Here is a 26,475-nt window from a genome sequence, read left to right as displayed (position 1 = left end):
GTATAACCGGATTTTGCACTCCAGTTCTTTTGAAGATGGTTCTGGTTTTTAGTAGAACATAATTAATTGCTGCATTTTAGTAAACCCTTGAGTACCTTTAGCTATACTTTTGACATACATTTTAAAAAATGAAATGTAATGTTTATATTTTGTAGAAAATGGTTCTCTCTACATAGTGATGGATTACTGTGAAGGAGGCGATCTGTTTAAACGAATTAATGCTCAGAAAGGCATTTTGTTTCAAGAGGATCAGGTGAGTTAGCATGTAGGAGATTGACTCTTACTCCTGATTATTGAGAAGCAATTCGAAGTTTATTTATATGTGTGTTTATTTGTAAGTACAAATGCTTAATTGTAATTATTAGGGCAGTTTTGTATCGAAATTCTAATATTTCAGTCACATTTCTGTTCTAGTTTCTATTAGTTCCCTGTCTGTTCTAATTAGTTTCTATTAGTTCCCCATCTCATTTCTTGTCTATAATATTATTATTATATTTGTAATATATTTATATCCTTTACGTGTGTGTGTATAAATGCATATATTTATGTATATAACTTAATTATTCATTATGACTAATTATTTTATATTCTGTCAATTTGGCTTACTGCTGCCAGACCATATTTTCCTACAATGTGGCTTTCCTAAGTAATTGTAGCTCTGGAGGCCTTGCATTGGCAACTACATTCAATCTAATATCTGTTTTGACCTCAGACATCTCTAAAATATGACCCTATCCTACCTGAGCAGTCTTTTTTTTTTTTCCTAATGTTTATTCATTTTTGAGAGACAAAGCGTAAGTGGGTAAGGAGGAGAGAGAGAGGGAGACATAGAATCGGAAGCAGGCTCCAGGTTCTGAGTTGTCAGCACAGAGCCTGACGTGGGACTCGAATCCACAAACTGTGAGATCATGACCTGAGGGGAAATCAGACGCTTAACTGACTGAGCCATCCAGACACCCCATCTTATTTTTTTTTCTAGTATTCTCTAATATGCACCCCTTCTCATTTAACAAATATTTATTGATCATTTATTCCCTGTTTGGCACTATTTGTGTTAAGGACACGTTTATATATCTCATTTTTCCTGTGTATTTATTATTTCTTTTATTTTGGTAATACTTTCTTGCCAACTCTCTATTATTAATATTCTACCTTTTTTTTTTTAATTACAGTTCAGCTCAAGTCCCAGCCTTTCCTTTGATTTTCCACAAGCACTCTAATCTGTGATCTTTTCTTTCTCTAAATTTCTATTGCAGTTCTCATTATCACCCATTCTTAATTTTTATTATGTGCTTTTACAAAAGGGAATGGGGAGAGCCACGTGCTAGGACTGTTATATTTTTTGTCTCTTTTAAACTTTATAATCCCCCATGAATTAGTGTGGTTTATTTAATAGATAAGAAATCTAACATGTTAAGTAGCTTGTCCCAAATTGTATAGTGTTTGAACTTACTAGTATCTAACTCCAGAGTTTATTAAATATTTGTTTACAGGCTTAAATTGTAAAATTATTAAAAGGTTCAGAAATGGAAATAATTCTTTGCCCACACTTCCATCCCTGAAGATTACTACGTTTTTAGGTGTCTTTTTCCAAATTTTCTTTTTCATACTTGCACATGTACATATATACATCAAGACACAGATATTCAGACATGGAATATTATACATTGCATACTCTATCTTGCTTTTGTCACTTAACAATTACCTTGAGAACCCAAACTTATAAATAGAACAAACTGCTGGTTGCCAGCAGTGGCACCAGTGGCAAGGGGAGGGATGTTTGGCAAGATGGGTAAAGAGCAGTGGGTGATAGGGGCTTCCAGTTGTAGAATGAATAAGTTACTGCAATAAAAGGCACAGCATGAGGAATAGTCAGTGATATTGTAATAGCAATGTATGGAGATAGATGATAGCTACGTTTGTAAACATACAAACTTATCAAATCACTATGTTGTACACCTGAAGCTAATGCAACAGTGTGTATCAACTATACTCAAATTAAAAAAATATTTAGAAAGCAAGGGAAATGTTATTTATAATACAAGGGAAAAAATACAGGCTGTGTTAAAAAATTATCTTGATTATTGTCACATGTTTGTCCATGTTGATCAATTATATTTGTTTTAATAGCTACGTTATATCCCATTCCAGCAAAGCCTATGCTTTTTTGTTTCTTTAGGCAGCTTTTTCAGTATCTGTAATGAATGTCTCCCTGTATTTTTTCAAAGTGGATATCATGGTCTTATATTTTTAATTTTTTAATTTTAATTTTTTAAAATTTATTTATTGTTTATTTTACATCCACATTAGTTTGCATATAGTGCAACAATGATTTCAGGAGTAGATTCCTTAAGCCCCTTATCCATTTAGCCCATCTCTCCCTCCCACAAGCCCTCCAGCAACCCTCTGTTCTGTATATTTAAGAGTCTCTTATGTTTTGTCCCCCTCCATGTTTCTGTATTATTTTTACTTCCATTCCCTTATGTTCATCTGTTTAGTATCTTAAATTCCTCGTATGACTGAAGTCATTTATTTGTCTTTCTTTGCCTTCACTTAGCCCCTAGTTCCATCCTAGTACCCTCTAGTTCCATCCACGTAGTTGGAAGTGGCAAGATTTCATTCTTTTTGATTGCTGTGTAATACTCCATTGTGTGTGTGTGTGTGTATCACATAATCTTTATCCATTCATCTGCCGATGGACATTTGGGCTCTTTCCATACTTTGGCTATTGTTGATAGTGCTGCTATAAACATTGGGGTGCATGTGCCCCTTTGAAACAACACACCTGTATCCCTTGGGTTAATACCTAGTAGTGTAGTTTCTGGGTCGTAGGGTGGTTCTATTTTTAGTTTTTTGAGGAGCCTCCATACTGTTTTCCAGAGTGACTGCACCAGTTTGCATTCTCACCAGCAGTGCAAAAGAGATCCTCTTTCTCTGCATCCTCACCAACATCTGTTGTTGCCTGAGTTGTTAATGTTAGCCATTCTGACAGGTGTAAGGTGGGATCTCATTGTGGTTTTGATTAGTATTTTCCTGATGATGAATGATGCTGAGCATTTTTTCATGCGTCTGTTGGCCACCTAGATGTCTTCTTTAGAGAAGTGTCTATTCATATCCTTTGCCCATATCTACACTGAATTATTTGTTTTTTGGGTGTTGAGTTTGATAAGTTCTTTTACATTTTGGGTACTAACCCATTATCTCATATGTCATTTGCCGATATCTTCTCCCATTCTGTTGGTTGCCTTTTAGTTTTGCTGACTGTTTCCTTCACTATGCAGAAGCTTTTTATTTTGATGAGGTCCCAATGGTTCATTTTTGCTTCTGTTTCCCTTGCCTCCGGATATGTGTTGAGTAAGATGTTGCTGCGGCCAAGATCAAAGAAGTTTTTGCCTTTTTTCTCATCGAGAATTTTTATGGCTTCCTGTCTTACATTGAGGTCTTTCATCCATTTTGAGTGTCTTTTTGTGTATGGTGTGAGGAAGTGGTCCAGGTTCATTCTTCTGCATGTTGCTGTCCAGTTTTCCCAGCACCATTTGCTGAAGAGACTGTCCTTATTCCATTGGATATTCTTTCCTGCTTTGTCAAAGATTAGTTGGCCTTATGTTTGTGGGTCCATTTCTGGGTTCTGTATTCTGTTCCATTGATCCGAGTGTCTGTTCTTGTGCCAGTACCATAATGTCTTGATGATTACAGTTTTGTAATATGTCTTGAAGTCTGGGATTGTGATGCCTCCTGCTTTGGTTTTCTTTTTCAAGATTGCTTTGGCTATTCAGGATCTTTTCTGGTTCCATACAAATTTAGGATTGTTTGTTCTAGCTCTGTGAAAAATGCTAGTGTTATTTTGATAGGGATTGCATTGAATTAATAGATTGCTTTGGTTAGTGTCGACATTTTAACAATATTTGTTCTTCCAATCTAGGAGCATGGAATGTTTTCCCATTTTTTTTGTGTGTGTGTGTGTCTTTTTCAGTTTCTTTCATTAGCTTTCTGTAGTTTTCAGTGTATAGATTTTTCACCTCTTTGGTTATGTTTATTCCTAGGTATTTTATGGTTTTTGGTGCAATTGTAAATGGGATTGATTTCTTGATTTCTCTTTCTGTTGCTTCATTATTGGTGTATAAGAATGCAACTAATTTCTTTGAATTGATTTTATATCCTGCGACTTTGCTGAATTCATGGATCAGTTCTAACAGATTTTTGGTAGAATATTTGGGGTTTTCCATATAGAGTATCATTTCATCTGCAGAGAGTGAAATTTTGACTTCTTCCTGGCCAATTTGGATGCCTTTTATTCCTTTGTGTTGTCTGATTGCTGAGGCTAAGGCTTCCAATACCATGTTGAATAACAGTGGTGAGAGTGGACATCCCTGTCATGTTCCTGACCTTGGCGGGTAAGCTCTCAGTTTTTCCCCATTGAGGATGATATTAGTAGTGGGTCTTTCATACATGGCTTTTATGATCTTGAGGTATGATCCTTCTATCCCTACTTTCTTGAGGGTTTTTATCAAGAAAGGATGCTGTATTTTGTCAAATGCTTTCTCTGCACGTTGTCTTGTATTTTTAAATGCATACCTGTTGTGTGATACCTCATTTAGTTCTGTTTTTCCCCTAGTACTGTTTCTGATCCATTTGTTTTGCTATCTGTGCATTTGTTGCTTCTACCTGCTATGTAATGCTCCATGGTATTCGCTCAACTCTACACTTATTTTTACTGCATCATGCACCCTTAATTAATGTAGTCGGAATAATTTCATATTAGAATTATTTCTTCAACAAGGTTGTAATTTACTGTAAAACAGAGATCACAGTTTTCACTAATGTCCTCTCAGGGTACTTAGGAAAGCTGTGTCTATAAATTGGCACAACTAATCATTTGTTTGATAATACCATGTAGATGGGGACTTATGGTTTGTTGGCAGTAACTTGAAAATATGATCAGGTGAGATCTTGGGTTGTATTTTAGTTAAGTACTATTAAATAAGGTAATGTCCTGTTTCTTACTTATCGCCTGTTTCCACAGTTAAGTGTATTAAATAGGGCACAGAACTTGGAGTAAGAAAACTTGGGTTTCAGTCATTGTTCTACTTATCAGCTTGGTAATTGTTATGTTAACAAATGACTTAACTATTTTGAGTTTATTTCCTCATTCATTAATAGGGATGTTCATTCCACATAGCCAACTTCACTGTTGTGGTGAAGTCAAATAGTAATGTATGTTAATATATAGAGTGCTATTTTTTTTTATTAGAATTGTACCTAATACATTCCATTGCTTGTGCTCATTTTTATTAATTTGTCTTTACTGAACTTTAAAATGCTTGCTATTATGTTTTGTAATATTCTATAAAATACATTGATAGTCTGTGGATTTGGTTCTGGACTTGGATAAATGTTCTTAGTACATAATGATGTATGTGTGTGTACTATATATTATGCATCTTGTCATCCTAGAAATTATTATGGAGGTCTACTCTATGTATTTTTGTCCATCTCTGAAGTTATTCCATAATAAACAATAAGAATTTTGCAAGTCTTTTTTTTTTAATTAATAGCATTTTTCTATCCTTCAGAATGACGTTTTGTTAGCACAAATAAGAACATTATATATTTTAGCCTTTTTGAAATGGGAATTAGTTAAACAGAAACATCTTATTCCTACTACATCCTGCCATGCTCTGGGCCTTGAAGCATAAAAACATAGGGGCCAGAGTCCATGTTTTGTTTTAGACTGCAGGGTGGCTTGAGTCTGAGATGGTTTTGTTCATTTCTAGATTGGAAGTAGGAAAAGAAAGGCCTGTGTAACAAAATGATTTAGACTGGAAGTCTGGTTAATTAATTATAGTAACCAATACTAGAGTAAAATTTTCTATAGGGATATTTAATAAGGGCTTGATGAATATTTTCCTAAAGTGTAAATCTGGATAGCAAAGTCATTGGCAAATGTCTAGAACTTTCCCATTTTCTGAAATATTTGTTTAATAATAATTTCCTGTACAAATTTAACCCAGGAAAGGCTGAGCTTCTTTTTGATTTGGCAAGTCTTACCATGCTGCTCTTACAACAATGTTGAGCTAATTAATATATTGATAGTGTATTTACTAATAGTAGTGTATGCACCTGAAAAATAATATATGGTTACCTATTTAATCAAAGGACAAAATATTTTAAAGTAAATATAGATGGGGAGGATTATGGGAAGATGGTGGAGTCGGAAGCAGGAAGAATCTCTCTCCCCATCTACACAACAATTACAGTGGCAGAATCTATCCTGTGAAACTATTTTGGATCTCTGGAGTCTATTGTAGGCATGCAACTTATAGGTGAAAGCTTAAATAATAAATGTGTTTATTTTCAGTCAATTTTAGGTCTTAGCTAGGTAACAGTGGCTGCCACCCATTTTGCACCTCCCAGCACTCAGGCATTCAGCCCTGCATACTTCCCAGAAGCAGTGTAAATGCACGTTGTGGGAACCAGGGTGAGCAAAAAGGTCCATGTCCTCCAAATGTCAGGGATCTGTGCTCTGATTATTTATTATTATTATCATTATTATTTTATTTTAATGAGAGAGAGAGAGAGAGAGAGAGAGTGCACAAGCGGGGAAAGAGGCGGAGGGAGAGAGAGAAAGAATCTTAAGCAGGTTCCATACTCAGTGCATAGCCTGACGTGGGGTTCAGTCCCATGACCCTGGATCATGACCAGAGCCTAAATCAAAAGTTGGACACTCAGCTGACTGAGCTACCCAGGCACCCCTGTTCTCTGATTGTTAATTGCAATTTCTGATCTTGGAGGTGCAGACAAGGAGGTGGACAGCCATTATTGTACCTCCCCCCTGATTGAAAGCCCCACTCTTTCATGCTGAGGTGACTTCCATAGTATTTAAAGGGCCAGTGTCCCCACCCCCTTTTTCCCATCTTCATTTCTCTTTTTTTCCCTTTAAGGAAACATGGAAGTACTTAATTCTTTTCAATGGCTGTGTATCTAGTACAGTGATATCACAATATATTTAAATGTGTATTTAGGTGTTTATATTTTTTTGCTTTGATGAACGTTGCTGGCATAAACATCCTTTTACACATCCTTTTGTATTTGTGATACTGTATCTGTAGGACAAATTTGAAATTCCAATTGTTCTTTCAAATGGTATGTGAATTTAAAATTTTTACATACTTTTCCAAATGACTATAATTAACTTTCTCACAAACAAGGTATGCAAAGACTTATTTCCTCACATTCTGGCCAACCTTGTGTGTTATTTTATTTTTCTCAAGTTACAAAAGTGCCTTGTTTTATTTAGTGTTATTATTAAAAAAAATTTTTATTAGTATTTTGTGTGTACATTTATTGGCTTATTTTTTCTCCATCATTTGCTTTTCTAGTCTTTTCTCCACTTCTTATTTTGACTGCCAGTATTTTTCTTAGTGATTTGGATGAACTTTTGCATATTACAGAATTAGCAATCTATCAATTATGTTGCAAGTATTTTCTTAAATAATTATTATACTCGATTATATATTTTGCCCTGCAGATGTTTTAAATTTTATATAGTGAACATGGTCAGTCTTTATTCTTGTAACTTATGGGTTTTAAGTCAGTTTTGAAAGTCCTTCAATCAGAGATTATAGAAAATCAACCTCTATTTTCTTTTACCATCTTATAGTTTAATTTTTGCCTGTTTAAAAAAGCCATCTACTTGGAATTCTTTTGGTGTTAGGAACGAGATAGAAAATAAGCCCTTGTACTTTTAAGTAGCCAACTTCAGAGAGTATGTTTATATATGGTGAATGTGGAAAGAGATAAAACTCAGCTATGTCTTCCAAATTTCAGCCTGATATTTTTCCCCTCGTTATTTTTATTTATGGAGAAAAAAGATGTATTTAAATATAAAGTCATTTACCCTCATAGTATTTTCATTTTTCACTCTTTTCAGGAAGTTTCTATATTCTGATTTATAAGAGATGCTTTAGTAGCAGTCTCTTACATTTTAAAGTCAGTGTGGACCCTTGCACATAATATATCAGCTTGAATATCTACTTAATGTTAGTGACATTAATTACAGTAAAGTTAAAAATTGTAGACTAAATTTCTTTTTTTAAGGGCTTAGTTCCCTTCAACCCCAGATATTCCTGAATGTTTTTTTTTTTTTTTTTGGTTAAGAAAAGAATACTGTGAGATGTAAATTTTAAAAGAAATGACAAATCTGATTTTCCCTCTTAGATTTTGGATTGGTTTGTGCAGATCTGTTTGGCCTTGAAACATGTACATGATCAAAAAATTCTTCATCGAGACATAAAGTCACAGGTATGATTATTCTGTCACTAATAACTTCTAAATGGATATGGAGCCAGTGTTGTCTTAGGCTAAAATTTTTGAACCTGATCCAGTCTGCATTGGATTATCAGTTCTCTCTTCACTGTTCTCCCTTCACTATAATACTAGATATCCTTCTTATATGCCTTGTGTGTTAATAGCTCCTGCCTCCTTCCTATATCCTCCTTCTGGGTTTACTCTCATAATGATGGGAAAAAACCCAAAAAATAAATACGTGGAAGGTATATTTTGGGGGGATATTTTATGTCTGAAGATGACTTTTTTCCATTCTCTTACTTTAATGATAATTTGGATATGAACTTCTAGGCTGGAAATTTGTTTTCCTAAAGAATTTTGAAGATATTGCTCATTTGTCTCTTGGCCTCTAGTGTTGCTATTTAGGAATTTAGTCAGTGGTTTCTTATCCGGTTTGTTCTCTTTGGATGACTATACGATATTCTGTATGTCTCCATTGTTCTGAAATTTCATAGGGTTGTGCATTGGTGAAGTTCAGTTATTATTATGTTGTGTACTTTTTTTTTTTTTTTAATTTTTTTTTAACGTTTATTTATTTTTGAGACAGAGAGAGACAGAGCATGAACGGGGGAGGGTCAGAGAGAGGGAGACACAGAATCTGAAACAGGCTCCAGGCTCCGAGCTGTCCGCACAGAGCCCGACGCGGGGCTCGAACTCACGGACCGCGAGATCATGACCCGAGCTGAAGTCGGCCGCTTAACCGACTGAGCCACCCCGGCGCCCCTATTATGTTGTGTACTTTTTAAAAAAAATTTTTTTTTAACGTTTTATTTATTTTTTGAGACAGGGAGAGACAGAGCATGAACAGGGGAGGGTCAGAGAGAGGGAGACACAGAATCTGAAACAGGCTCCAGGCTCTGAGCTGTCAGCACAGAGCCCGACGCGGGGCTCGAATTCATGGACCGCGAGATCATGACCTGAGCCGAAGTTGGCCGCTCAACCGACTGAGCCACCCAGGCGCCCCTATGTTGTGTACTTTTGATCTGAGAATGTATATTCACCTAGAAATGTTCTGGAAAATGTTTAGCAGTATTTTTTCAGATATTATTTCTCTATCATTACCTTCATGGTCTTCTGAATTATGTTTCTAGACCTGTGTTGTAGCTTCTTAATCTAACTCTTCCAAGTACCTTATTTGTTCTTTCACATTTTATTTCTTTGTCTCTCAGTTGCCTTCTAGGTGAATTTCTCAGCCTACTTTCAAGTTACCCAAATCCTTTTTTAATCCTTTTGTCTAAACTGATACATATCTATTTACTTGTTTTTTATAATGACTAGTTTTTTCTCCAAGATTTCTAAATGGTTTTTCATATACCTCTGTTCTTAATCTGATTGGTTTTTATTTCATAATGTCTTGTTCTTTTTAAACGGATTTCTTTCATTTATCTCTTTGCAATTTCCTTTCTTTTTGTTTTTTAAAGATTTTATTTTTAAGTAATCTCTACACCCAACATGGGGCTCAAACTTACAACCCTGAGATCAAGAGTCACGTGCCCTAATGACTGAGCCATCCAGGCACCCCTCTCTTAGCTAAACATACTTATTTTAAAGTTTTTGTCTCTGTTTTATAGAATTAATTCTGTCTGGAGTGAATTCTTGTTCTGATTATTTTATTGGCTTTTTTTTTTGGAAACTCTTTGTGGGAGATGTTTTGTCCCCATAGCTCACTCATCTGTGCGTAGAGTTTCTTTCATGGATGCCCCACTGGGCTTTCTCAGTCCTCAAACTAGGTAGATCAGAGGGTATTTGTCTCCTGGTGTCAAGGCCATGTGTTTGTCTTACTTTCCTACACCTGTAACCTCTCGTATAGCCTGATTGCCTCCGGATGTGTAGTAGGAAGAGAAGGATCTGTGATGGGAGCTTCATACCTCATCCTTCCTGTCCCCCAACTCTGCCACCTAATCCCAATTTCACCCCATTTTGCTCCATCCCCATCATCCCTGCTTTGTGTCATCTTTGCGTGTGAACATGTGTCTGAATCAAGTCTCCTGAATGATGTGGGGTTTAATTTATGTGCCACAAACTTCTGCCTTTACTGTTTGATAGAGCATTGGGGTTATATATTTATGAATGCAAATTAATTGGGTAAATTATTGGAAAATTTTAAGATTCTTTTGTTATATTTAGGCTAATTGGAATTTTTAAGCATTTTTTTTTTAATGGGGGAGTCTGAGTTCATTTATTTGAAGTTATATTGAGATATATTTCAAATACCTTAATATTCACCCACTGGAAATGTATTGTTCAGTGATTTTTAGTATATTCACAGAGTTTTGAAACCATTACCATTCTCTAATTCTAGAACATTTTTTTATAACTCCAAAAAGAAACCCTGTACCATTAGCAATCACTTTCCATTCCCTCTCTACTTAGACTCTGGAAACCACTAATTTACTTTCTTTCTCAATGGAATTGCCTGTTTCTGGACATTTTATGTAAATGGAATCATAATATGTGACTTTGTGTATTTTAAGTGGGTTGTCTTTTGTTGCTAATGAATTGTAAGAGTTCTTTATTCTGGATACATGATTTGCAAATATTTTCTCCAGTTCTGTGGGTTGTCTGTTCACTTTTGATACAGTGTTCTTTGAACAAAAGTTTTTAATTTTGGTGAAGTCCACTTTATATTCTCTTCTTTGCTTGTGCTTTTGGTGTTATATTTAAGAAACCATTGCCCAACCCAATAACACAAAGATGTACTCCCATATATTCCTCTAGCAGTCGTATAGTTTCAGTTCTTATATTTAGGAATCCATTTTGAGTTAATTTTTGTGTATGGTATAAGGACCTACATTCATTCTTTTGTATGTGGATATCCAGTTATTCCAGCTTTTAAAAAATGTTTGTTTATGGGGCGCCTGATTGGTGGCTCAGTTGGTTGTGTCCGACTTTGGCTCAGATCATGATCTCACTGTTCATGAGTTCGAGCCCTGCGTTGGGCTTTGTGCTGACAGCTCAGAGCCTGGAGCCTGTTTCGGATTCTGTGTGCGTCTCTCTCTCTGCCCCCCCACCCCCACGCTCTGTCTCTCTCTCCTTCAAAAGTAAACATTAAAAAAATTTTTAAAAATGTTTATTTTTGTGAGAGAGAGAGAGCGAGCATGTGCGCGCAGGGGAGGGGCAGAGAGAGGGAGATAGAGGATCTGAGTGGGCTTCCATGCTGACAGCAGAGAGCCCATTGTGGGGCTCAGACTCACAAACCATGAGATCATGACGTGAGCTGAATTTGGATGCTTAACCGACTGAGCCACCCAGGCACCTCCCAGCTTTTTTTTTTTTTTTTTTTTTTTTTAATTTTTTTTTCAACATTTTTTATTTTTATTTTTGGGACAGAGAGAGACAGAGCATGAACGGGGGAGGGGCAGAGAGAGAGGGAGACACAGAATCGGAAACAGGCTCCAGGCTCCGAGCCATCAGCCCAGAGCCTGACGCGGGGCTCGAACTCACGGACCGCGAGATCGTGACCTGGCTGAAGTCGGACGCTTAACCGACTGCGCCACCCAGGCGCCCCTCCCAGCTTTTTTTTAAACTAGATTTGTTGTTGTGAAAAGAGTTGTCAGGACTGGACTGTAACAATATTTCTGGCTTTTTATATCTCTTAAACAGAACATATTTTTAACCAAAGATGGGACAATACAACTTGGAGATTTTGGAATCGCTAGAGTACTTAATAGGTAACATACTAATTTTAAACTTTGTTTTGATAAAATGTCCATGGTGGTGTATATGTTTTAATTTATAATATATTTTAGTATCTTAAGCTTCTCCAATAATTCTTTTTTTGTCCTAGTACTGTGGAACTGGCTCGAACTTGCATAGGGACCCCATACTACTTGTCACCTGAAATCTGTGAAAACAAACCTTACAATAATAAAAGGTATTTAAAATGATATTCATTACATGACATATTCCCTTTAAATCTTTCTCTTGTGCTGTATTTACTGACCTCAGGATATTATTGCAAAATCATTAATGCTCATAAAAATATATATGTAAATATATATATATACATACACACACATACGTACACCCATTTTTTTACTATACAATGAGGGGGGATTGCAAATAAGTTATTTCACTGTCTTTCTAAAGGAACTATAGAAAGTATCACCTTATTGTTTAAGTTTGTATAATTGGAAATAGAGTATTTACTTTGGTCTTTGTCATAGCACTTCCTATTGAAATATCTAATAGTTAATATTTATTGAACAAATTATATGCCCGGCACTGGTTTGAATGCTTTCTATGTATTGACTCCTTTACTCTTCACAATAATCTAATGAGTTGTAAGCATTAATTATTCCTCCTTTTCCTTGTAAGGAAGCCAAATGCAGGGAGAGAGGGAAAGCAACTTGCAAGTCCCAGGCATCTGGCTCCCAAGCCCAAATCCCTAATCATTGAGTTGTACTGTGGCTAACAGATTATAGAACATGTGACTGGGATGAAGAATGCTGCTGCTGAATTCTATTTACCATTTATTTTCTTTCTAACTGAAATATACTAGCCAAGAAATATTGGTCTTAAATTTGAAAGCAGGGGTACTTGGGTGGCTCAGTCACTTAAGTGACTGACTTTGGCTCAGGACATGATTTCGTGGTTCATGAGTTTGAGCCTGGCTTCGGGCTCTGCGCTGACAGAAATAGCATTAAAATCTAAAATTACTTGAGCTTAGGGCACGGCTCAGTTGGTTAAGCATCCAACTTCTGATTTTGGCTCAGGTCACGATGTCACAGTTCGTGAGTTCAGGTCCTGCTTTGAGCTCCATGCTTGTTTGTGTGCATGCGTGCTCTTTCTCTCTCAAAATAATAAGTAAATAAACTAAAAAAAACTTTGAAAGCACTCACAGAAGTTAAAAGGAAGAAAGCGATAGCTCCTTTTTTTGAGTGGGAAGGAAGCTATGTTTGAAACCTGAGCGCTTGAGACTGAGAACATTAATGTATTTTTTAAATGAATTTAAATTACAATAATCAGTCTAGTTCATGGAAAGTATTATTTAGTGTATATTCTTAATGATACTAGCATTTCTTTGAGCTAAAGTAATTTTTTAAAGTTTATGTATTTATTTTGAGAGAGAGAGAGTGAGGGAGGGGCAGAGAGTAGGGGAGAGAGAGAATCTCAAGCAGGCTCCTCTGCTCTCAGCATGGAGCCCAAAGCAGGGCTTGAACTCATGAACTGTGACATCATGACCTGAGCCAAAATCAGAAGCTGGATACTTAACCAGCTGACCCACGCATGTGCCCTGAACTGAAGTGATTTTAGACTTTAATGCTATTTCTGTATCTTATGAATAAGTCAACTGTGAAAAATATCAGTCTTTATCTTTTTTTTTTAATTTTTTTTTTTTAACGTTTATTTATTTTTGAGACAGAGAGAGACAGAGCATGAACGGGGGAGGGTCACAGAGAGAAGGAGACACAGAATCCGAAACAGGCTCCAGGCTCTGAGCTGTCAGCACAGAGCCCGACGTGGGGCTCGAACCCACGGACCGTGAGATCATGACCTGAGCCGAAGTCGGACGCTCAACCGACTGAGCCACCCAGGCGCCCCTCAGTCTTTATCTTTAAATTAGAAATGTATTTAATCCTTTGGTGAATTAAAAAAAAATTTTTTTTTAAGCACTTTATTTATTTTTGAGAGACAGAGTGTGAGCATGGGAATGGGAGAGAGAGAGACAGAGACACAGAATCTGAAGCAGGCTCCAGGCTCTAGGCTCTGAGCACAGAACACTGTCAGCACAGAGCCCGACACTGAGCTTGAACCCACCAACCATGAGATCATGACCTGAGCTGAAGTCAGAGGCTTAACCGACTGAGCCACCCGGGCGCCCTGAGAATTTTTTATTTTATTTATTTTTGAGACAGAGAGAGGCAGAGCATGAGCAGGGGAGGGGCAGAGGGAGAGGGAGACACAGAATCCAAAGCAGACTTCAGGCTCTGAGCTGTCAGCACAGAGCGTGCCGCGGGGCTTGAACTCACAGAGTGTGAGATCATGACCTGAGCTGAAGTCGGATGCTTAACCGACTGAGCCACCCAGGTGCCTGAGAATTTTTTATTGTAATGTTTATTTTTATTTTTGAGAGAGAGAGAGTGACAGAGTGTGAGCAGGGGAGGGGCAAGAGGGAGAATCTGAAGCAGGCTTTAGACTCCCAGCTGCAGCACAGAGCCCGACACAGGCTCCAACTCAGGGAACCGTGAGATCATGACTTGAGCTGAAGTTGGACACTTAACCGACTAAGCCACCCAGGCACCCCTGAGTATTTTCTATAAAACTAATTTTGTGGGGAAAATAGTTTAAAAATGTCATGGATGAGCATTGTCAGTATACTTTAAAATTCATATTTTTCTAAATATGTTTTAAAGTATTTTTTAAAATAGGATCATTAGTGTAATGGTTTTGATTATACATGTTACATGTACTAACATGTACAAGTTACTAAATGGCTTAATTACTATTCACATTTTTTTGCTAGTTGATCTTGAAACTAAATAAATTTTGGGGGTTATAGATTTATATTTGTAGCTTTTTGTGAGTTTAAAGGTAACTTTGGGATTTCAGTATTGGATTTTCTTTTTTTCCAATAAGTTCAGCTTTCAGGAGTAGTGGTTTTTGTTTTTATTGACTACTAAGGGCGACTGTTGCTCTGAACTATGAGATTTTTATTTTTTCTTTTTAAAAATGGAAGATAGCATTTAATTATAAAAATATGTGTAAAAGAGAGGAAGAAACTATAAAGGAGACATTATAACTAAGTCCTTAAGTTAAGATTAAATAAATATATTTACCTTATATAATATTTCAGTTGGCTGTCCTATGTTTCAGATAAATTTGAGTAAATTAATATTTTCTTGTTTATCATGAAAACAGTATTTTGCTTTTATAATATATAGATTTTTAATTGTATTACTTTTAAAAGATGTTTATTTTGAGAGAGAGCACACACGTGCATCTGGAGGTAGGGCAGGAGAGAGGGAGAAAGAGAATCCCGAGTAGGTCCTGTATTGTCAGCGTTATCCTGATGTGGGGTGGGGCCCGATCCCATGAACCTCGAAATCATGACTTGGGATGAAATCAAGAGTTGGATGCCCAACTGAGCCTCCCAGGTGCCCCTTATATTTTTTTTAAATCATGGTATTTCATAAATAATTGAATAAAATAACTAGAATATTCATGAAATTTACTGATTTTGTTCTTTTAAATATTACATTTCTTTAATAAAACTTTAAAATAATTGCTTGGGCAACTGCTTCTTCTAATCTGGGAGAGCTACTTTTATCATTTGGATATGGTTGAAATTTTGAGTTTTAAAGGATATATTTTATGGAACATATATTTTTGGAAAGCATTTTCATTTTGCTTTCGTTTCCTTTAAATAAAAAAAAAATTTAAGTAAACTCTGATACTTAGAGAAAATTTCTCATTTTTCCCTTTTCTAGTGACATTTGGGCTCTGGGGTGTGTCCTGTATGAAATGTGCACACTTAAACATGCAGTAAGTAGAACTTTCTGAAATATTTTAAAAATTATGTCCTGATGTACCTATAATATTTCTATGTTTTAAAAATCATATGCCATCTTTCAGGGGGCCCACTTGTACTGGAAATTCTTCTCTGTCAGTTTTTAAGTTTCTCATCTTTCAAGTGTAAATTTAAATAGATTTTCCTTTAATATATACATATATTACATATGTATGTTATATATTTATTGTTATAATAAGTATATCATACTTTTTTACAGGAAATTATTCCTAATGAGAAAAACAAATTTGCTGTCTTTTTAATGTTACATTCATATATGAATTTGGTATTTTAGCTTATTTATTTCATCTTGGTGATTTCTCTCAAAACACCCGAATTATTTGAGTTTGGAATTGAAATTGAAGAACAATTTTTTACCATATTCATTGAGGGATTTTATCAATTCAAATGCTCTTTAATTAAAATTTTTATTTTTTAGACTTTGTTGAGATGGCACATAATACTCCCAAAAGGGGGAGTTTTTGTCTTAAATAAGTTGAATTTTAGCCACTTTCCATTTGAAAATTTTGCTCTTTAAAAATGCTCCCCCCATTAAACAGTAATGTATTTTCATTACAGAAAACTTAAGAAAATAGATAAAAATAGAAAGAAGTGAATGAATATCAAAAGTAGTTCCTGTAATTGGTAATAAGTACTTGTAATATTTTGTTGTTTCCTTTCAGGCTTTCTTCTACATTAATTTTTAAAAGGATTTTTTTCTCTCTGTCTAAAGTGTGATTATATTGTATAAGCAGTTTTATAGCCTTGTTTGTATTTCCTGATATTATTTGGGGGATTTTTTGTTGTTGTTGTGTTTTTTAATGATTGCACACTCTTCTACTGTATTGTCTTAGCTGTTATTTTTCTTTCTCAAGGTAAAAAAGCATAGGCTGCCAAAGTGATGTGGAATGGTAGTTATCAGATCTGTATTTCAAAGAATTGGTCAGTTTTTCTGACATAACAGTCATTTTAGGTCTAACTCAGTGCATTTTCTTTCATTTTTCATCTACATTGTTCTGTCACCGTTGCTTCTGTATTTTGGAGCTATTTACACTTAAGTAGACACATGAAGTTAAGTAATTCACTCACCTTTATGAAAAAAGCTTGTCAGTTAAGAGATAAATGAAAATTGATTGTAGGGAAGGAATAATTTATCATTCTGCATTTAGAATTCCTTCTTAGGTACATAGATATTTCTAAATTTCTATTTGAATTGTACTCAAATTTTAATAACCTGAGTATCATATTGTAATTGTCTAGGAGAATTCAACATTTAACAGAACGTTTTTATACTTGGTATAATTATCAATACCTAATTTATAGCAAGTTTTGTTTTGTTAATGTGTATGTTAAGAACATGTTACAGTGTGTAACTATTCTATACTATTTTAGCAGAGATATCAAAAGCTTAATTTTACTTTGAAAATGAAAATTAAATCTTTAGATTTTAAACTGCCCCCCCCTTTTTTTTTTTAAATTTCAGTTAGGGTTTATAGTGTGTTTACTCTTTTTTTTAAATTTTTTGTTTTTAATGTTTATTATTGAGAGATAGAGCATGGGAGGGACAGAGACAGGAGAAGACACAGAATCCGACACAGGCTCCAGGCTCTGAGCTGTCAGCACAAGAGGCTGACGTGGGGCTCGAACTCACAAACTGTGAGATCATGACCTGAGCTGAAGTCAGATGCTTAACTGACTGAGCCACCCAGGCAACCCTGTTTACTCTTTTTTTTTAGTTTAGTTATTTATTTAGAGAGAGACAGAGACAGTGCAGATGGGGAAGGGCAGAGAGATGGAGAGAGACAGTCCCAAGCATGCTGCCAGTGCAGAACCTGATGTGGGGCCTGAACCCACGAAACTACCAGATCATGACCTGACCCAAAACCAAGAGTCAGATGCTTAACTGACTGACTCACCCAGGGGCCCCTATTGTGTTTACTCTTAAGATATATACTATTCCCATTGATATGGCTTATATTCCTCTTTGGAATATTTGCCACATTGCTCCTTACATGGCTTTTGGAAGTATCACACAGTTCATAATAATGAGCAGTGTTTAAAAGGAAAGTAATTAGTATTTTTATTTATTATATTTTTCTCAGATACTTGTCGTTTTGTAGTTAATTTCCTTTCCCAGTTACTGCAACAAGGCACAGATAGGCAGGTCTTAAATGAAGACTACAAGGTTTGTTTGTTTTTGTCTTTATTATTATTCTTATGTTTTTATAAAATCTTTAATACCTTTATTCCAACTTTCAGTGTGTTGAATAAGTAAAAATTAATCTTTTAACAAGTTATGATGTTTTATGAGGACTATTAGTCTCTTTTAAGTATGTTTATAAATAACCAAGTAAACTTTGTTCTGAATAACATATGCTAATATATATATGTATACATATATGTATTCTGATTAAAATATTTTTAAGAGGATTATAGTTCTGTTCTTTAGGAAAAGAACTATTTCTCATTGTTTATTCCTATTTTCAATTTAGTATGTTTCATACATGTTTATTTATTTTCTGGATTTTAGTTTGAAGCTGGCAGTATGAAAAACCTGGTACTGAAGATAATATCTGGATCTTTTCCACCTGTGTCTTTACATTATTCTTATGATCTCCGCAATTTACTCTCTCAGTTATTTAAAAGAAATCCTAGGGATAGACCATCAGTCAACTCCATATTGGAGAAAGGTTTTATAGCCAAACGCATTGAAAAGTTTCTCTCACCTCAGGTATGTGTTTTTTGTTTTTGTTTTTACTTTAAAATAGTAAGATTATGGTGCTTAATTAGGACATGGCCTATGTTTTGTGGAGAGCACAGCACAATTCTGGAAGATCGAAGTAGCTTTTTCAAATTATACTGGAGTCACCTTTCTTTCCATTTTCATACAGTTCTTCCCCTTTGTATTTGTTTTCTAGTTTTGAATCTGTGGTAGAGAAAACATTCCTCTTGTGTTCCTCTTACCAGTTAATTTTTACACTTCCAGTCACCAAATGTGTGGTTGTTTCTCCCACACCAAGCAATTCTGCAACATAGCTGGGTGTCCTGCAATTTAGTTCAGTCTGGTACTGTCTACCTGGAGATGTATATCATCATATCCCACAGATTAAGGGCTCAGTTCCCCAAGACTGCCCCACTTCTGAAGCCAATGGCAAGTTCACGTTGTCACCTGTGCTTTTGACTGACCAGCTATAAATCAGAGGTTCCCACAACCCCCTCCTCTGGTTTGGTTACTAGAGTGGTTCACAGAATTCAGAGAAATATTTACTTAAGTTTACCAGTTTATTGTAAAGGAATACTAACTATAAAGGATACAGATGAACAGCCAGGTGAAGGGATACATAGGGAAAGGTCTGAAAGTGTCCTGAGTGCAGGGGCTTCTGTTCAGTGAAACAGATGTGTCACCCTGCTGGCATGGTCACCAACACAGAAGCTATCTGAATCCTGTCGTTCACATTTTTTATGGAGGCTTTATTATGTAGACATGATTGATTAAATCATTGCCCCTTAGTGTTTGATTCAACCTCTAGTCCCTTTCCTCCCCCGGAGAGGAGTAGAAATGAGAGTTCCAACACTCTAATCACGAGGCAGATTTCCCTGGCAATCAGCTTCCATTCTTAGGGGCTTTCTAGATGTCACCTCATTAACATAAATTCTGAAGTATACTTGAAAGGGGCTTGTTAAGGGATATAGGAGTACTGATGCATAGGGGCACTTGTACCCCAATGTTTATAGCAGCACTCTCAACAATAGCCAAATTATGGAAAGTGCCTAAATGTCCATCAACTGATGAATGGATAAAGAAATTGTGGTTTATATACACAATGGAGTACTATGTGGCAATGAGAAAGAATGAAATATGGCCCTTTGTAGCAACGTGGACGGAACTGGAGAGTGTTATGCTAAGTGAAATAAGCCATACAGAGAAAGACAGATACCATATGGTTTCACTCTTATGTGGATCCTGAGAAACTTAACAGGAACCCATGGGGGAGGGGAAGGAAAAAAAAAGAAAAAAGAGAGGTTAGAGTGGGACAGAGCCAAAGCATAAGAGATTCTTTTTTTTTTTTTTTTTTAACGTTTTATTTATTTTTGAGACAGAGAGAGACAGAGCATGAACGGGGGAGGGGCAGAGAGAGAGGGAAACACAGAATCGGAAGCAGGCTCCAGGCTCTGAGCCATCAGCCCAGAGCCCAACGCGGGGCTCGAACTCACGGACTGCGAGATCGTGACCTGAGCTGAAGTCGGCCGCTTAACCGACTGAGCCACCCAGGCGCCCCAAAGCATAAGAGATTCTTAAAAAATGAGAACACACTGAGGGTTGATGGGGGGTGGGAGGGAGGGAAGGGTGGTGATGGGTTTTGAGGAGGGCATCTTTTGGGATGAGCACTGGGTATTGTATGGAAACCAATTTGACAATAAATTTCATACATTTAAAAAAAAAAGGGGGGCTTGTTAGTGGGAATGCAAGCTGGTGCAGCCACTCTGGAAAACAGTATGGAGGTTCCTCAAAAAATAGACTAAAAATAGACTAAAATAGACTAAAAATAGAACTACCCTTTCTCCTCATTGAAAACTTAGGATATTTTCTTGAAGTAATATGATCAGTGACATTTATATTTGTAAACCAGAAGCCTATGCTTCAGCAAAAAAAAAAAAAGGAAACTGTATTATATTAAACTCATGAGCCATTCAATGTTTAAGTTCTGTGAACATTCCATGTACTTTCACATTCATGATGTTCTACAATGCTGTTTGCCCTGTAGGATCCTACATGCCTTGTTAACATAAAATCCCCAGTGTGGCATAAAATAAATGTCTCTTGTGTTTGTGGCACAGTGTGATGAGGGGAAAAAAAAAAAAAAAGAACTACCCTATGACCTAGCAATTGCACTACTAGGCATTTATCCAAGGTGTGCTGTTTCAAAGGGACACATGCACCCCCATGTTTATAGCAGCACTATCAACAATAGCCAAAGTATGGACAGAGCCCAAATGTCCATCGATGGATGAATGGATAAAGAAGATGTGGTATATATATACAATGGAGTATTACTCGGCAATCAAAAAGAATGAAATCTTGCCATTTACAACTACGTGGATGGAACTGGAGGGTATTATGCTAAGTGAAATTAGAGAAAGACAAAAATCATATGACTTCACTCGTATGAGGACTTTAAGAGACAAAATAGGTGAACATAAGGGAAGGGAAACAAAAATAATATAAAAACAGGGAGGGGGACAAAACAGAAGAGACTCATAAATATGGAGACCAAACTGAGGGCTACTGGAGAGGTTGTGGGAAGGGGGATGGGCTAAATGGGTAAGGGGCACTAAGGAATCTACTCCTGAAATGATTGTTGCATTATATGCTAACTAATTTGGATTTAGTAAATTTAAAAAAAATTTTAAAAAATGCAGTACAATATTAAAAATAAGAGAAAGGGGCTTGTTAGGCATAACAAAAGACACCTTTATCCTTTTTGGATTTTGATACCTTTATTCTTAACCACTTAGGTACTTTAAGAGTTTTAGGAGCTGTGTGCCAGGAACCGGACACCGAATATTTATTTCTTAATATAAATCACCATATCACAAAACCATCCCTCTGTCTCAGGTTTCTGTTATTGTATTTTCCAATTATTTTATCATGGTACAATGTGCATAACATAAAATGCATCATTGAGTGCCCTGTTTAGTGGTATTAAATAGAATTTCACTTTGATTTAGTGCCACCATTCATCTTCACAGCTCTTCACCTTGTAGAACAAACTCATTGCCCAATAATTCCTGTTCCCCTCTTCCACAACTCCTGGCAGCTGCCTTTCTACTCTCTGTCTTCTTGGGTTTCTAGCTGTAAACTTATTATTAAAAAAAAATTTAAATCCAGTATAGTTACACACACAGTGTTGTTATTAATTTTATGTGTATGATACAGCGATTCAATGATTCTGTACAATAGTGCTCATCAAGATGGGTGTACTCTTAATCACTTCACCTATTTCACCCACCCCCACCTACCTCCCTTGTGGTAACCGTCTCTAACTGTAAAATTATTAAACCTTTCTGTGCCTTACTTTACTGACCTGTAAACAATGGGATTATAAACATATCTGCATCATGAGGTGGTTATTTTAAAAAATTTTAATTTTTTTAAAGAATTAAAAAAATGATAATGTATGTAAACTGCTTTGTCTAGCATGTAGTAAGTGCTCAATATATTCAATATAAAACATCAATATATTGTTTTATTATACTAATATAAATATATTAGTATCAAATTATATGATTATATTCTATTTAATAATTCTTGGAAACCGTTCTGTGGGCATTTGTATGTATAATAGATTGTGGACTCATGATTTTTTTCTCTATTACTCACATATAGATGCGTAATAAATACTTTCTGAGTTGAACTAAAATTTTAATTTGATGGGATTTGTTAAATATTTATATCAAATCAATTAGCACAGGTTATTGATATAATTTCCTGAAACTGCAATTATTTTATATTAAGTATTCGTATGGCCTATGTTATAAATGACCACTGTTAAACTCTTTTTTTTTTTTAATGCTTATTTATTTGTTTGGGGGGGTGCATAACTGGGGGAGTGGCAGAGAGAATCCCAAGCAGGCTCCACACTTTCAGTGCAGAACCAGATGGTGGGGCTTGATATCATGAACTGTGAGATGACCTGAGCTGAATTGAGTGAGATGCTTAACTGACTGAGCCACCCAGGTGCCTGTTAAAATCTTCTGTAAATCACATATCTAGCAAAGTCATAGTTTTATTACATTTTTCTTAATTAAAAAAATTTTTTAAGTTTATTTTAGAGAGAGAGTATGTGTGTGCCTGAGAAAGGGAGGAGAAGAGAGAGAGGGAGACAGAGAATCTGAAGCAGGCCCTGCATTGTTAGCGCAAGGCCTGATGTGGGGCTTGAACCCATAAGCTGTGAGATCATGACCTGAGCAGAAGTCAGATGCTCAACCAACTGAACCACCCAGGCACCCCTTATTGCCTTTTTTTTAAATAAGTTTATTTATTTATTTTGAGACAGAGCAAGAGAGGGGCAGAGAAAGAGGGAGAGAGAGAATCCCAAGCAGCCTCCACACTGTGAACACGAGGCTGATGGTGGGGCTCAAACTCACAAACCATGAGATTATGACCCCAGCCAAAACCAAGAGTCGGATGCTTAACCGACTGAGCCACCCAGGCACCCCTAGTTTTATTACTTTTATGTACTCATGAGATAACTATCCATATTCTCTGGCTTAATAGAGCATCTGTGTGAACAAATAATTTTCAGAAAACAGGTGTGGATTTAACTATTCCTACAAGGAGAATACATTACTAATCAAGAAAGCCAGTTAAAATGTGTAGATTGAAGGTTACTTATATAGGATATAGCAAGAATCTCTGAAATGTAGGTGTCTTATAATACTCCTTTGTTATAAATAACATTTCAAGGATGATTTATGATGCAATATACTATTGCTTTTTGCAACTACTTCATTGACTCTTGCTGCAGTTTCCCCCCACCCCCACCCCACCCTATCCCAAAACCAGTGGTTAGGACATACAGTGTCAAGCACTAGAATTCAACTAGCCAGCAATGAAAGAAAATATTCAAGCCTAGTATGTCAAGATTTATAATATGGAAAGAAAAAAAAAAGCAGATTATGATTATTAACAAGTAGAATATTGGATAGTATGTGTTTAGTATATGTATAGCTTCTTGTTGCTATTTAGATATCACTTAGATTTCATTTTTCATGAAAGCTCTTTGATTCCTAAGGTCTCTTTTCTGCTATATATCACTAGTTCAGTATTCTAGTGAGAAAGTTTATGATACATGTTTTATGGCTTAAACTTTGAAACAATTTATGAGCTTTTTTTATATGAACTACAATAATATTCTGTAGGGTTTTTTTTTTTTTTAATCTCTTCTTCTCTATCTACCATCAGCCAAGGTTTAATAGGACTTAATTCTCAATCTTGCACACCCTGGAAGAAGCTTGACAAATCATGGTTAAACTCTACTTCATTAGGAGTATAGGTGCTGTCCAACAGTGCTTTCTGTGATGGAGTATTTTATATATACATTGTCCATTATTGTAGCCACCAGCCATATGTGGTTATTAAAGAGTTAAGATGTGCCTAGTGTGACCAATGGGTTGAATTTTAAGATGTATTTATTTAAATTGTTAATCTAAATAACTACATATGGGTGGCAACTATGTTGGATAGCACAGCATAGAGATTTCAGAATCTTCTCAGATTATGTATGCCACATCTCTTAGTTCATATTGCATTCACACAAAAAAGTAAAACCCACATTCAAGCAGTGAAAGAAACTTGCCCAGTTTGGGGCAAGTTGGAGTTCGTAAGTCACCCATTTTTTTCTATGAAAAAGGAAGGGAAAAAATGCAAATGTTCAGAAGAGAATATATATTTACACAGTTGCTCTGAATTGCCTATGAACCAGACCTTCACTTAATTTAATTTATCTTTTGGTGAAGTGGTTCTCAAGGTTCAGCATACATAAAAAATCATTTGGAAGACATTGGTAGGTCCCATTGCTACAATTTCTATTTTAGTGATTCTGAGGTGGGAGAGCCTGAGGATTTCCACTATTGACTACGTCCCCAGTGGTGCCATTTCTGCCAGTATGAGATTGAAAACTGCTATATGGGAATCCTTAATGGGACAGATGACCATCTCAGTCATGTTTTTTTTGCCTGTTGGAGCTTCTGTTCCACTGCTACTGTGGGACTGTTTTCTCCAGGAGGCCTCATTTCTCTTAAAGAGAAAATTATTCACTTGCTCTCCCCTACCCCACCCAGTAAGAAACAAAACAGACTGAAAATTGAGTTAAATCTTTGTTGACATCATCGTTTTCCACTTAAAGAGGGAAAAAAATTTAGTGAGAGAAAATGACTTCAGGAAATGTGGTTTTTGGTTCTCAAAATATGCTCATGAATGCTAGGGAATAAGTATTAGAGTATTTTAGTAATAGTAAAAAGAGATATATGTTGAATTATGTAAGAATTTTGTAAGAGTGGAAGGGAATTAGCATGAGATGAATTTGGTGAATGGGTTACTTAGGTTTAGTAAGTATAGTTTATCTGATAGCATATTTGTGACTGAAAAAGGGAGAAAATGTAATCTGATTAATGGATAGGTTTCTTGTTTTGGCAACTTAACATCTTTTCTAACTTTTTCTTTGTCCTCTTTCAATCTAAGCTTATAGCAGAAGAATTTTGTCTAAAAACATTTTCCAAGTTTGGAGTGCACCCTATACCAGGTAAGTGAAATTAATGTGAGTCCAAACAGGTATGTTTGCAGTAATTAATACACTAATGCTAATTAGTAATTCTCTCTAATTGTATTAGAGATATATGTAGGTATAATAAGTTGGGATAATTGTAGATAACTTTAATTCAGGGGAAATGCATCTTTAAATTATTTTTGAGAGATGACAATATATAACACTTCCTGATGAATTAATAACAAAATTTCCATTTCTTGTCTGCCTTATTTAATGAAATCTATCTTGAAATTGTCCTTCTTAGCTGCTGTTCTAAGATTGTTGTAGAAGGTTGTAAAATGTCTTAGGTGTACATCTTTATGTAATATATGTTTCTTTGAGAAATACTTCATATTCTAAAATTTTTAAAAAGTAAGTTAATATGAAGTTGGGTACCTTACCAAGGATAATTTTCTTTTAAATGTGGCCAACAGCAGCAGAATATTTATAAGATTGTGGGTATGGTTATGTACTATGTGTACGTATATTTGTATGCAAAGGACACTGTATTTCTTCTTCATAGAATGATACCAGAATGGATTTCTAAAGTCAGTGGAAGTTATGTAAGATTTGAAGAGGATATTGTTTTTCAAACATAATGCTTTGTGTGTCTCCATTTTGAGTTTGAGTCAGTTACTAGAAAAAAATACTGTATTATAAAACTGAGCCCATGGAAGCTGGAAGTGGGATGGCAGTGTGTTCTTAGGAAGGCCAGCAATATTTACCTCTAACTAAAGACACTTAGACTCATCTTCTCAGGGTGCAGAGACTGTCAGTCCCTGGGAAATCAATTCACTCTAAACGAAATTCACAAGAGACAGACAAACAGCAGAATCAGCATGTCTCTCCTGGAGGTCACGCCTCATGAGAAGTCACATCTTGATCAAAAAGCCTCATTGTCACAAAGACCAAAATATTCCATGTCAGCACATTCTTTCCATGTAGATAAGCCTACATAGGAATTAGAAAGTTAATTTGTTGTAAGAGCAGTTGGATGAATGAAATGTTTAATATCATGAGGCTCAAACAGGAGTTGTATTGCTGATGGGCCTGTAGATACTTTGTGGGCTCCAACTCCCCATATTAAGCTTTATCCTGCTGGTAGCCTTGTCACTGAGCCTGAAAAGTACCACCAAATCAGTGATGTAATTCTCCCTCTTTTCTGGGTGTGAATGGGAACTATTCAATATTTTTCTCTTGGGAATCTTCATTTTTACACTTTTGTGACTTTATCTCCTTTTCCAGTATGTATGCGAGTATGTGTACTGGTATACATAGTATTTCTTTGGTTATGTTAATACATTTAGCCAA

At 35.8% G+C, this 26,475-nt stretch overlaps 1 protein-coding gene across 10 annotated transcripts in view; it reads left to right on the top strand.

The window, feature by feature from the left end:
• The window catches only part of NEK1 (NIMA related kinase 1), a 212,095-nt gene that overhangs the window by 27,061 nt on the left and 158,559 nt on the right, over positions 1-26,475 (top strand). For all 10 annotated transcript variants that reach the window (XM_081795594.1, XM_081795587.1, XM_081795592.1 and 7 more), the window contains 7 exons: positions 156-253; positions 8,218-8,301; positions 11,950-12,017; positions 12,134-12,220; positions 15,777-15,831; positions 18,387-18,587; positions 25,101-25,161. In XM_081795594.1, coding sequence (XP_081651720.1) covers positions 156-253; positions 8,218-8,301; positions 11,950-12,017; positions 12,134-12,220; positions 15,777-15,831; positions 18,387-18,587; positions 25,101-25,161 — 654 coding nt within the window. The remainder of the gene's footprint in view (positions 1-155; positions 254-8,217; positions 8,302-11,949; positions 12,018-12,133; positions 12,221-15,776; positions 15,832-18,386; positions 18,588-25,100; positions 25,162-26,475) is intronic.

This window comes from Panthera onca, chromosome B1, assembly GCF_046562875.1.
Source record: "Panthera onca isolate mPanOnc1 chromosome B1, mPanOnc1 haplotype 2, whole genome shotgun sequence".
Taxonomy (NCBI): Eukaryota; Metazoa; Chordata; class Mammalia; order Carnivora; family Felidae; genus Panthera; species Panthera onca.
Note: the sequence above shows the minus strand (reverse complement) of the source record. Positions and strands in the feature narration are given on the sequence as shown.